At 37.0% G+C, this 14,039-nt stretch overlaps 1 protein-coding gene across 2 annotated transcripts in view; it reads left to right on the forward strand.

The window, feature by feature from the left end:
• PDZD8 (PDZ domain containing 8) overlaps positions 1-14,039 on the forward strand; it is a 65,056-nt gene that overhangs the window by 19,842 nt on the left and 31,175 nt on the right. For both annotated transcript variants that reach the window (XM_075757811.1, XM_075757810.1), the window contains one exon: positions 5,237-5,339. In XM_075757811.1, coding sequence (XP_075613926.1) covers positions 5,237-5,339 — 103 coding nt within the window. The remainder of the gene's footprint in view (positions 1-5,236; positions 5,340-14,039) is intronic.

Below are 14,039 nucleotides of genomic sequence, written 5' to 3' on the forward strand. Positions count from 1 at the left end.
ATCTGTGCCTCCTCTTTACTTGTTGGTTTTGTTGGTTTTTTTTTCTTTGGCACACCAACTTATGAATCTCTTTCCAGGACAGTATAAATGTTGTAATTATCCTATTGTATTATGTTGTAAGCAAAGGGAAATAATTGTTTCACTCAGTCTTACTTAGATTTAATTCAAATCACTTTTATAAGGCATTATTTAACATCTGTGTTTTGAACAAAATAATGGAAAGAAATAAAATTACTGCCTTTGCTCATTGAAAACTATTCTCTTTAAAGCTGGAGGAAAGGTGTGTGGGCTCTTGGTTTGTTTGTGTTTTTTTTGTCAGGCCTCTTAGTTCTTGGTTTATGTTAGATCTTATCCAAGTAGTGCTTAGGCTTTGATCTAGTCATGTGCTGTTCTGCTCTTTATGAACTAAACTCTGGTTTGCAGCAAGACTTTTTATTTTTAACCTGTTCCTTTCATTGCTTGTATTACCATATGAGCTCCTTTTTTTCTGTAGCCTTGTACAACTGTTTGAACAGTATTTGCTGTATTAATGTAGTTTAGGTGCTGTGGATTTCCAGAAAGTATTCTTCTGTTTCTAAGGATTGTGTGGGCCACGCAATCCTTTATTTTTTGTAATAAAACTGCTGCTTACCTGTCTCCATAGCTTTGTGATATGTTTTCTGTGAATAATCCAAGAATACTTAATGGCTCTGTGCACTCCTTGGCTGCTAGGAGTGTTTCCTCTTTACGCAGACTGAGTAAGGGAACTTACGATCTCCCTTTATAGGCAGTTTGCAATTTCAGTCCAGTAGTGCATTCATTTTTATTACAAGAGGGCCCAAAATAACAACCTTAAGCTGTGTACAGTCTTCTTGGTTTGGAAAGTAATCTTTTAAATACTATGTCTTTCCTGAATCTGAAACACTGTAACATCACCAATATATCGCTAGTGTGTTTCTTTCCATTACATTTAGAAGCCAGATTGCTCAGTTTGACGTTGTCATCTGACCTCTCAGTATTTTCAGCTATCACAGATGCTTATCAGATGGCTGGGAGAGGATGCAGTTGCTGGCTTGTCAGGTCTTTTAAGCTTCAGGTCTGACTTAATTTGTTTTATGCAGCTTGGAATTTCTCGAAACGCACTTGAAAATTATGTCTCAACAGGCACCTCTCAATCTAGATGTCTGACTCTTGGTCCCATAGTAATTCCTCAGATCTTCCATGTGTCCTGTCCTTATTTGAACTAAGCTGTCCGTAGTCCCCCTGTGAGTAAATATTCTTGCTTACTTTGCACCTGAAGATATTAATGAGATAAGAAGCTGAAAGACACGTAGAGGATTTTGGTAGTAAAAGAAGAAATATACAACATGTACAAAAGTAACAATGACAAAATTTTGCTTTTTCAGCACCACTTTATGTGAGCTGGTGTGAAGGTTGCCTGGGACCGTTCTCAATGCTTCTTTTGCAGAGCAGCACTGCATGTTGAAATACAGAGCTTTTTCACTCATGTCTGCCATAGGGCCTTGAAAATTTTTCTTGGCAATCATTCTTGTTCCAGAAATGAAAGATCATTTTAATTTAAGTGTTGCTCAGTGCCCCAGAAAGTCTCTATCTTCTCTCTCAGTAGCTGTTCTTTGACATCTGTACAGAATTTAGAGTAGAATTCTTGACCACTGATGTTGTATTCAGTCTAGTCTGGTAACAGAGTTCTGCTGCTCTCCTGGTTAAGTCTGAAATACAGTGGTGAAACTATAGTGCTAAAACATTTAGAAAAAGTTTTGTGTGTGATAAATGCATGTTTTAATTCCATTATATTCTTCACATGATCAAATACCTGCACTTTTTGCACCTGTTGCAGGCTTGACCACATTAATTTTCTCACTATCATACTATTGAAAGAAAAAATAAATTTTGCACATTTTAAAAATTAAGTTAATGAAAGGATGGGAACTTTGGTGTAAATAATAGGGAATATGTTTTGCAAATTTTTGTTTGAGCGGTTGAAAAAAAGTAAGTTTTCCTGTACAAGTGCAATGCCCTCACAGAACTAAATCATTGCAAAAATGCTGTTACCTTTCATTACCTTAAATTTTTAAGGAAAAGGGAAAACAAAGCAACATGCTGTTAAATTTTGCTATAATTTTTTTTAAAGATAGACTGTGGTGAAAGCCTTAGAACCTATAAACTCTGATTTTTATATTAGGCGAGAATACTCCTCCAAAACTATGCCATCAAGTGGGCTTGCTAAATTAGCATTTGTTTCAATAGTTAACCTTTGTGGACAAGGAAATTTTCCTAAGATAGTTATTCAGTAAAATACCACAGAGTGTACCTGAGACTGGCCTGTCAAATTTGGAGTTTTATGGGTTCTTTTCCTTTTGTCTTCAAGTGGACTTCAGTGTGCAGCAGTGGCACCTTTAAGTGTGCGAATATTGAATCTGCCTTTGACATTCTTAAAATTTGGGAAATATTCTGCTTATTTCAGCTCCTAAAATGCTTGCAAATAGAAAGGCCACAGTTGAAAGTAAAAAATTACAAAAGAATTGTAAAGGAAATGAATTCAGCTTGTTTTTACGTAACTGGCAATAAATAGCATGTTACTAAAGGTTGGTGTGTACTTTGCCAGCCCACACCAGATTCCTGTTAAATTTGCAGATCAGTACTTTAGCATCATCCTACAAAAAGCAGGAAGCTCGATAGCCTCGTTATAGTCTTCTGGAAGGAGGATGAATAAAGACTTGCTGAAGTTCTTGGCTCGGCTCAAGAGTTGAGGTGTCCACAGCCTCTGTGTGCTTCTGCTGCTCTGTATCAGAGGACAAACCCTTCACGTCCTGGAGTCCCAAGCAGGAGAGCTACAAACTGTTTTCATATCCATAGCTACTCTGCTGAATCATTCTCTTCTACCTCATGTTCACCTGCTGCAGATATCCATACCATTCACAGCTGGGGAAGGAATAGAAAGTCACTTTCTGTATGTGTATTTTAATTATTCACGTGGTAATTTAATCACATTTCTTTATTGTTTTAATTGTAGCTGGGGTTATAAACTTTGTCTTTCATACATCCTTTCATACTGATTTACAAACTTTCACTCTGTAGGATATAGATATCTCCTTAATATCCAGTTGTTTTGGGTATGTCGCAACACACCCAAATGTCAGTCTTTATCTGCAGCTGTGTTACAGAATACAGTACCTCTGTTGGCATGCTAATGGCTGTATTATTCAAACAAAAATTTCTTTAGTGTAATAGCAGTTAAAATTTCCCCTTTGTCTTTCTGAAATTGGAAATGGAATTCCAAACTCCAGCATGAAGAGCTCTTTAAAATTTAAATGTGTACTTTTGCTGTCTTGTGATACTCTTCAAGTTGGGTGTTGGTAACCTAATGTAAGGCAAAATCTCATTATAGCTCATTGTTTTTCTTGTGAGTTTTATCTTATGGTTCTGGCTGAAATTATGTTTTACTCCTGTTTTGAGCTACTTCCTGTCCTTGTTCTTAGTTCCCACCAGTACAAGACAGCTAAATAGCTGCTGTGCTGATATTTTAGAGGGACAATAAGTACCCCTGGAAGATTCCCTGAGAGTGTGTCTAAGTGACCAGAAGATGAAATGCATGCAGCCGATGATCAGCTGTGGAAAAGGTTTAATGAACTGTCTGATATCAAGGAGACACTGAGGAAAACATGTTACTCAAAAGCAACTACTGAAAGCAGAACAGAAAAGCCACAAAGGGTTACTGGGGATGGCTTAAAAATAAGCAAAGGAGGCATGAGTTCATCACTTCAAGTAACCTCAAACAAACTAGGTCAAGCTGGAAATGAGGTTGACAGCTGCTGTTTGCAGTGTTTCACTAGAGCGTGCAAACTTTCCTTCTGAGGATGGGCTCACAGGATACAGCCCCTAACTCTGAATCAAAACCAGTTGACACTTTGGAAAGCAAGTGCGCTGGGTACCATCTTCCCCCATGCATTCATGTACTCAGCTAAAAACCAGTTAAACAAATTCTTCATAGAGAGCCATAGAAAAGAAATAGTTATTTACATCTCCTTGCTGCAATGCAAGCTAGAGAGCTGTCATAGCCAGAGAGGTGTTTTCCCTTGGGATTGGCTTAATTTTACCAGTTCTAATTGTTGGTGAAAGTTATTTTCAATAGCTTTGCTTAATTTTCTAAGTATGTTTACTATGTATCTCCACATCTGGAAGTCTAGGCACTTTTTGATCATAAATATTTAACCTAGAAACATTATTTAACAACATCAAGATAAACAGAGAAAATTGATTGTTTAGATGATATAGACAAAAGCTGTCAGAAAAGAGCTGCGTAACACATCACAATCACAAATAAGATACTCTGGATGAAAGCTTAGAAACTGTCCTTGTCAAATACAAATATATATATATAGAAAGTTGAGGAGGAGGGAATTAAACTGTAATAGCTGTTTTGAAAGAATAAGATTTGTTTGAAGGTTTTATTCCAAAATACTTACTTCCAGAGACTGTGAGAAGCTGTGTACAGCTTTATTGCTGTTCTGTAGCCTAAAGGTTATTGTTTGGTTGGTTTTTCTTGGGTTTTTTGTGGTGTGGTTGGATTTTTTTGGTTTGTGTGTTTTTGGTTTGTTGTGTTTTGGTTTGGGGTTTTTTTTCTTTCCCATGATATCTACCTGAAAACCTTTATAGCCTTCTGGAATAGGATTATCATGCATGAAGAACCACTCTTTTGTTTGTTATGAATGTTACAAAAAATTATAGATATTAGAGGATCCCAGTTTATTGAAATATAAACATAAGCAGTAGTAAACTGTGACTTTAATCTTCAGTAACACTCTCTTGAACCAAGAGCAGCTGCGGTATATGGTGAAGTTTAGGAGCAGAATGGAAGACTCTTGTGGCTATTGCTACTTTTTAAAAAAACAAAAAAGTAACTCTTTTATGGAAGAATAGTAGTCTGCCAATTGAACACATAATTTAAAAAAAGAAAGGAAAAGGGAAACACAGTAACAAAAAAAACCCCAAACAAAAAAACCCTAGCTAAAAATTTTAAGTGATATTTGATATTTATGGAGTTCTTCCACTAGAGGGTGGCAGTGTCTTTCCTTTGGTGTAAGGCTGTGCCTGTGGAATCTTTTCTGTGTGGACTTCTGTGTGTACACATTGATGATAATAATAGAGTATATAAATGAAGAATGGTGAGTTTGATATAATATCTGGGATAAATGTAATAGTATTACAATTCTTACTATGAGCTTTTCTATTTCAGGTTACTTATGTTTGGATCCTATGAAAGAGAAACAAATGTTCACTGCACGATGGAGCTGAGCAGTAGTGTTTGGGAAGAAAAATCAAGAAGTTCTATTAAAACGGTAAAAAAGGGTGTAATCTTTGCATATTGCAGTATGACTTACATTCTTTATACATTGTCAGGAAAGAGTGTGTTTTTGGACAATCAAATGGGTGATACAGCAGGGGGAAAAAACCCCAAACAACCCAAAACAAAACACAACAGACTAGTTATTTACTTTTTAATCCAAAGTACTTTACTGTCAGATTGATGTGTATACATAACATCACATTCAATTATCACAACTGTGCTTGAAAATGTACCTGGTTTGAATATATTGCCACCTGTCCCATCTGCATCAAAACAAATAGTGTAAAATATGCATTTTTATAGTCCTGCTATATTTGGATGGGGCAATGTTTAGAAAACGGGAAGATTCACCTGTCTTTCACTGAATGGTACTGTATTCCCTTCTAATGTGAGTGGTGAAGACACACGTGATCAGAGGGTAGCTCATGTGACTGACTTCCTTCTTTCCTCTTGCATTTTGTGAAAATTTAGGCAATTACCTCTACCTATTTTAGAGCATATGACTCCTACCCTGACTGCTAAAGAAAAATACTTCTACAAATGTCTGCAAATATAGAAAGCAGTAGTATTGATGGTATTGTAAGTTAGTCTTTTACTAATTATCATACTTGATAACATGAGTTTAGCAGCATACAGCCTACAAATTGCCTTTTTTGTGTGTGTGTAAGGATGACATTTACCTTTTTCTTCTTCAAGCAAGAGGTGCAATATGAAAGAGCCTTTCAGTTTCACATTAGAGTGATACTGTGGTAGTCATCAAACTGAATTGGGCTTATGCTGAGCAGTAAGTGATGTGCGTATTGAAAAAAAAACCCAGAAGCTTGAGAAAGACTTTATGTTAACAATTGGTTTCATACAAAGAAATCACTGGAGCAAAAATCAATGTCCTGCATTTTACCCTCTGCTGTCTCAGTGCAAATAGTTTGAGCCCTGTGCCTTTGTTACATCTCACTGAAATTGTGTTTGGAGACCAGCATTGTTTTTCCACTGGAGCAGCAAGAGTCTGGAATTTCAGCATCTCATTAATTTTCTGCAATTAAATTCCACTTTGCATTGTTTTTAAAACTCCTTGTGACAAATGCTGTGATACTTGTTTTCTGCTTACTGTACATGATGTTTTGCCAAAAAGGGTGTATGGCTGCGCAACAGGCAAAAAGCCTCTTTTTATTTTCTTAGCTGCTGTATTCTTAGTCAAATGAAAAACTTGAAGGGGAGGGTAGAGGTTCACCTATGCTTTCCTAGGAACCCATAACACTGGGTGGCAATTAGCTTTCTGAGTGCAACAGGGAAATGAGAAGTGGGGAGCCTGCAGCTGCAGCACAGGCTGAGCCACTTCAGAGAAGAACTTTCCCAGAGCTGTGGTTCAGCAGCCAGACATCATAGAAACTGATGGCAGCTCAGGACTACATTCTCCAAAGCTGTCTCTGTCTTGACCCCCTCTCTCCTGCTCCTAACACAGTCAGTGGTGTTTACGTGGTTGCAAATTAGCCATGTCAACTCCCTGAGCTGGCTTCTGCGTGGTAGCTCCAGTGCCAGTAGAAAGGAGAAAGAAAGGTGAGGTGGCACCAGCTTCAGCTAGTTTGAGGTGCTGAAGCATGGCACCACCAGAGGTGATGACATAAAGTGTTCAGTGGTCCTGAGAGGAATTACTGAGTTTGCTTAACTCTAGAGGTTACTAGACTTCATTGAAGCACTAGGGAGAAGGTAGAGTTGAGTAATTTATTTTCAGGCCTTCTTGTTTAATCTGTTTTATGTAGCAGTTTTTGTTTAACTTTTTTTAGTTTGTTTTAATCTAAAGGTTTAAGCCTCTCTGCTCCTACCTTATCCTTATGTGGTCATACAATTTGGCCTTAAGTAGTCTGGCCAGTTCGTAGTCTTAACCCTTTCCTAACGAAAATAACTATTTCAAAATCTTCAAGAAACAAGAATACTACCAGCTTCAACCCTCCCCCCCCCCAAAAAAAAAACCCCAAACCAAAAAACCCCAAACAACACCAACAACCCAAACAAAAAACCAAAAAACACCCCAAAACAGCCTGAACAATTTCAGGATCAGGACCCAATCCTGCTAATACTTACTCATGTGAATGACCCTTGTATTAGGATAAGCTGCGTATGAAACCATGCCCAGAGCTGCAGGGTTGATGCTCTTGCAATGAAGGTGGCAGTACACCGATTTGACTGTTACACTTCTCTGGTAAAATTAATTTGTGTTTATTTTTAGATGATTTTGAGTAGCAATATTGGAATATATTCTTTTACACTCTTAACAACAGAAGAGGAAAGAAAAACCACTCTGCAGACAGTGTGGCAGCGGTGTGTTTGTGACAGCAGATGGCAGTAGGACTAAACCGATGGAGGGTGGAAGGGCTCCTTTTGAAAACTACAGACAAGTACTCGGGGTGAGACTCAAGAACTCATCTTCTGTTTCAGCATCTAAAATGAAATGGCAGGCATAAATTTTTCAAGCTTTTTGAAATCTGGCCTGCAAAGTACAGAAGGGTTTTCTATACATTTATGCTGCAATCCTTCATTAAGCATCATTCTAACACTGCCTGCCAGAGAGCAGAGATTCCTTGATCTGAGGTGATGCATCTCTAGCTCTCCTGTCAGTAGGAAGAATTCACTGTGCTCAACCACCTTGAACTTTAGGCCACTAGACAAGCAGTCTAATTTTAATGTCTTGCTTTTGAAAAATCTTGATATGGTAGAACATGGAAACTGAAAATTAGGAACTTGTAGAACTACTTTTTGCTTTTCAACTTACGTTCAACAGATGTAGTGAAATCATGGAAGTATCTTTTCCTTACGAAATCAGGTTAAATATGCAAGTTGTTACAAAATGTTAGGACATCTCACTGGGTGGCAAGGGTATTGCCAAACATTCTCAACAAAATAAGAACTGTTGCTAACACACTTAACACTGGAACTTATTTATTTTTCTCAGAAATTGTAACTGTGTGAATAGTTAAATAGGAAATTATAAAGAAAAAAACATTGTGATACTTTCCAAACAAAAAGTTTACTTGTATCTTCTATCTATCCCTGGAAGTGTTGAAGACCAGGTTGGATGAGGCTTTGGGCAACGTAGTCTAGTGGAGGGTGTCCCTGTCCATAGCAGGGGGGTTGGAACTAGATGGTCTTTAAGATCCCTTCTAACCCAAACCATTCTGTGGTTCTATGATCTTCAGTTGTGATTTTTAGCTCTAATGCAATGTTAACCACGAGGCAGCTGATTGCAATATTTAATAACTTTCTAATATTAAATCCTTCTTTTAATGCTCACATGTACAATAATTATTTGAGAGAAAGTTGTTAGAATGAATAACAACTTCAGAAACTATAGAGGAGAAATGATAGACTAAGTTGAAGAGAAAAGCAGAAAGATATGTTCTGGTTTAAAAACGTCTAGTATAAGAGTCTCACATAGACATAACAATACATCCTCTGATTCAGATTGTGTTCTGCAATGCTCCTGAGGAAAATTCTCATAACTTTCTATATTTCCTGGCATTTTCATTCTTTTTATTATGTTAGTAGTAGTGATAAAAGATTAGACGGGTTTAATACTTCATAATGAATTTTGGTGAGACTTTAATCTGATCCCATTATTTATGGAATATTAGTAGGTGTCAAAATTGGTTTTGAAAAGAAGATGCTGTGTTATTGAACGTATCTAGAGCATTATTGAAGTGTCAGTTACAATACAGAGGTGTCTCAGGCTTCTGTTTATCAAATCAATCTGAAACACCACTAAGACTTCAGAGAGGTGATTTGGCACATTCCTGTGTGACAGATATAAACATTCTTAACTATCTTAATTAGTAGCACATGCTGCTGGAATTAACATTAATCACTGCATTGCTATGTAAAACTCAACTATGTATGGATAGGATGTGGTAATTAGCATTAGCAGTATTGGATTACTGAGCAGGTGTTCTATGGCTAAATAATTAGATATGTTTGTAGATATTAAATGGAGGCTGTGTCATAAATGTGAATGGTTATGTCCACTGAACTGCCAGTTAGCAATACCAGATTGATTTTTACAAACAAAAAGAATTGTTCTATTTTTGCTTGCAGCACATCTGTTTAGAGTGGACCCCTCTCCTTGTTACACTTGGTGAGAATCTTGCTGCTAACTTTACCTGTGCCAGTATTTCATGTATAGTGTTGTGAAAGAATAACGTAATTTTTCAGCAGAAACTGAGGTCGCTCAATGAATAAAAGGAAAACATAGTCTGCCTGCCTTAAAAATGGCAGAAGAATGAGCATAGAAATCATCTTGAAGAGACTTGAGGTAGCTTTGCAGCTGTAAGTACCCGTTACATTGACTATGCAATGCCTTGACTGCTCTGTGGATGCTCGGCTGTCCTGAGTGTGGCAAGCACTGGTACTTGCCTCTGGTTCTAGCGCTGCAGAGAAGAATTAATCTAGAGTATAGCTGTATCGAAATGAGAATCTTGTTTCTTATGAACTGCTCTGCATATCTTGGTAGTCATGGTGCCTTTGTTTAAGTGCTGATTTTTCTGACAGATAAATCAGTTTTCTACAAATTGTAGAAACTATTACACAGAGATTGGTATCTTTGGATACTTATACCCAGGAAGCATGTGCAAACTCTAAATGGTTTGTGCTTTTTATTGGTTGTATGAATGTAAAGTAATGGGGGAGGTATGCTCAGCTGCAAAAGAAAATGTATGTGTTCCAAGTTTTCTCTTAAGTCTTTCTTTCTTACTGAAATTCAGGAGCACAAGAGAATCGTTATTGATTTTGAAATAATCAAGTTAGATAATCTGAGAAAAACATGAGGAAACACCTTTAAATTCTGGTTTCAACTAATACATTGTCTGAGGTAGTCCTGTAGGAATAGCCATAGTTTTGTATTCCTAAAGGTAGTAAGTGTTGGGCCTTTTTTGTTGTTGCTGGGGTTTTTCTTCTAACTTTTTTGAAACCCTTTCTGTAGGTATTAACTTTAGCAATGCAGAAACTGCATTTCATATTCTGCAAAGTAAAAATTTCCATCTAAAATGCCATATCTAGTAGCCTATAGAATTTACTTTTGCAGCAGTTGTCTCAGGAGCACACAAATATCCTCTGAAGTAACCTAATAATAGAAAGAATTAAGAGAAGGATCGCACTGGGTTTTTTTAGGAATTCTGCTTGACGTTTTTTCCAGTTCATCTTGAACATTTTGGTCAGCACTGGAGTAACTGCTGAAGGGAAAGGCCAGTGACACAGTCTTTCACCACTGCACTCTGAATTTGTGCATGTGTATACATATATATATAGGTTTTGATTTCCACTTCTTTTGGTGAGATTTTTCTTGATGGATATGGCCTTTTATAGGTAAATTTAATGGTAACTTTGAAATGGCTGTAGGCAGGCTGATTGGTACCTGTTTTTATAAACAAAGCAATATTTCTCAGCCTTTCATAAAACTAAATTCCCTTTATCAGGGATTAAGGGAAACTTAAAGGCATTCCAGTACTGTAACATATGAATGTAAAATGAGAAATAATGTAAATCAAATCCAGCACCTTCTGAAATGAGTTGCCTGAAGGTACTAAACTATAATGTCAAAATTTAAAGCAACTGTGAAACGTTAATTTGTAAATACACAGAGTTAAATGCCTCACAGTTGGCATTTCAGTGTGCTTATTTAACGGCCTGCCATTTCAGCATTTAATCCTATCAAAAGAAAGGAGGAGGATTAAAGCAAGAGAAGCTTTTTGAAAATGTCACTTTTTATGAAAATTCATCATCTTGTAAAATTTGATAATATTTGTAAATACAGTGGGGAATAGTTCTGAGATTTGTGCCTTACATAATATTCTGTAATCCGTTTTTCAAATAAACTTGAAGGCCATCAGGATTTTTTGGTCTCATCCTAAACATTTAAGCTTTTTGACTTGGGGCTCCAGAAAGCTTTTCTGTGATTTAATGAGACACCTTCTGTGAAAATGCACTGTAGTTCTTTACAGCTCAGACACTATTGAATATGAGTATTAAAAAACCCCACTAATTTTTTTTTTTTTAGTGTATGTATATTCAGATAGCTGTTTAGAACTAGATGCCATCGCTCTAGTCACAGCCTGACCTGATACTTTTACCTGCTTATGTATCACTTAGAAGGTATCATGTACAGCATCCTTGGACATGTATATCCTCACCTGGGACAGGTAGAAAGCAGAACTTGCTACACTTCTGCGTTTAGCAGCAGACAGTACTAAATGCATCATGTGCAACCAAGTCTGTAGCTTCCCTTACATGCACCTTCTTTCTCCTTACGTCCAAGCTTGGAAGTTCTGATCCTCCCCGACTTCCCCTAGAGTGCTGCAGAGATTGCTGCAATGAATCTGACTTGCTGAGTTTCAAATTAAAATACCAGATGAAAAGTTAAAATAAAAAGATAAAGTTAAAATAACTTGAGTGAGAAGAATCTGTAATGAGCAGAGCTTAATGCTCTATGTGTGCTTGCACTTTGCCATCCCCAACTCTTACATTCAGAGCTGCCGTGGTACTCAGAGAAATTCTTCTGCAGCCAGGTACTTGTTTTGTATAGTAAAATAAATCTGTTTTGAAGCCACTGAATTCCAGTTCATATTCCATTCCATACATCTCCGTTATATTTTGTAACTGAGTTGTATTGCAGGTGCCATTGGTGATACTGTCTGTTCAGTTGGAGTCTTCCAAGTTGCTATTTTGCAGGGTGTTGTACTCTCTGAAAGCACGGTAGTGACCTCCTCCTGATCCATCAGAAAGAGTCATGAAAGAGGCATAAGCTTTTTAGATGGCTGTGTTGGGTGAATTCACCTTTGTGAGACCTCTCTGAATGACTGTTCTAGGACAAAAATTACATAAAACCTCACGTTTGTTCAGGGATTAGTTCTGTTCTTTTAATGCTTTTTACAGAGCTGATAAACAACATTCACTTTCACTGTGTCTTTTCCTTGAAGGTTACTCATATAATAACCAACCTGTAGTACAGATTCTTTGAGTTAGCTTTTAGTTGCCTATCTTCCATATCTTTCTGATAGTACCCAGTTTGAATAGCAATTGTAAGCTTTTCTTGTTGTACTTGTTAAGTTACAACTTTGTATTTAAAATATAAAACTATTAAGGAAAAGATATCATTTAGCGTTTACTTAAAAATGCTTGTAAAAGCTAAGACGGGCACACTGTTTAAGCGTGTCACTAGACGTGGTGCTGATGATACTTTTTTTTTTTGTTCTTGTCATCTGTTCTGCTGCATGTCCAAATACTAGATGCAGGAAAGAGTTTTAGGTGGGTTTTACAGCAGCTGCTTTCTTATTTGCAAAGAAATTGATTTACAGTGATAGCTGATCTTGCTAAATAAATAGATGGTTGATGCATGAAAGCTAACTTTGTATAAACAGTATGGCCTATTGTAAGAGAGATAACAGTGTTTTATTGACCAGATTAAACAAAGTGGTTTCTGGGTAATTTAGTATTTTTCTGGAATGACTTTCTAAACTATTTTGTTACATCCTATTGCAAAGTCGTACAGCCAGGTGAGCCAGCAGCTCAGGTTGGAGGCTGCTGCACATGGCTAGAGTGGAAGGGGAGGGACTTACTTAGACACAGATATCCACATATGGTTGGGTATTTTTTTTTATTTGGAAAAATAAACTGTTTTCATTCTCAGTGGTTTGTAGTTTTTCCTCTTCGGTCTTCTAGTTTACTTTTTAAATATATTTTTCTCAGAGCACCTTTATAAAGTTAACCTCCTCTTAACGTACTAGGTTTTTGCTTTTCAGATTGAGAGATTGGGATCTGTTCCTACTAAGGAGGTAGTAACTGGACTGAAACTAACTTACCCATTTGTGTGGATTTTAGTGATGTTGTAATGTTTCGCTACCAAATCAGAACCTCACCAAGTAAACTGTTGGGCATGTCGAAAACTGTTTCCTTCCATTGGAGAACAGTTACATCTCCCAAAATAAAAAAAGGGAGCTTGTGTTCAAATGTTTAATTACTGAACAAAAATGTGTTTTACAGGTTGTAACAACACAAAGAGAAAGGCTGGGCATGGGTAGAAAGTCTGGGAAAAGGGGCCTGTGGTTTAATGTGATAGTAAATTATATAAGTAAGAATAATTGTTAAGAAATAGTGAGGTACTAGTGCTTGGTGCTCATATGCTCTCCTAAAACCAGTTAACTTCTGAAATCTCTGTGAGACATGTAGGAGTTTGACACATGACAAAGTTGGAGGGGTGTCCGTTTCTGACTGCAAATTGCTCAGTGGTAACTTGTCTGTGAGTTACTCCCATAAGTAGTTTATCATCTGCAAGTTCATTTTGCAATTAAGGAAAGAGAATTACATTATAGTTTCTGCAGCTTGTCAAAGGGTAGGCAAGTGCTTGTAGTTATTGCAGAACAGCTGATGTTTAACTTATGACCTATTAGTGCCTTTGGTACTCTGGTATTGTCCTTGCTTCTAAGTAGAAACAATTTACCTGTTTATCGACTTTGAAGTGCAGTAATAACTACTGAGAAGGCTCGTCTTCTGAATACTATTGTATTTAGTTGCTTTGTTCACAGTTTTCAAAGTTTGAGCAATTAAAGCTACCGAGTAACTTTTTACTAGAAGTTTATCAAGAGCCTGCATCTAGATCTTGCATTTAATTTTGGGTTTGCTCTTTATGGGTTGTGTGGCACCTTCCCATGTT

The sequence above is a fragment of the Balearica regulorum genome, chromosome 7, assembly GCF_011004875.1.
Source record: "Balearica regulorum gibbericeps isolate bBalReg1 chromosome 7, bBalReg1.pri, whole genome shotgun sequence".
NCBI lineage: Eukaryota > Metazoa > Chordata > Aves > Gruiformes > Gruidae > Balearica > Balearica regulorum.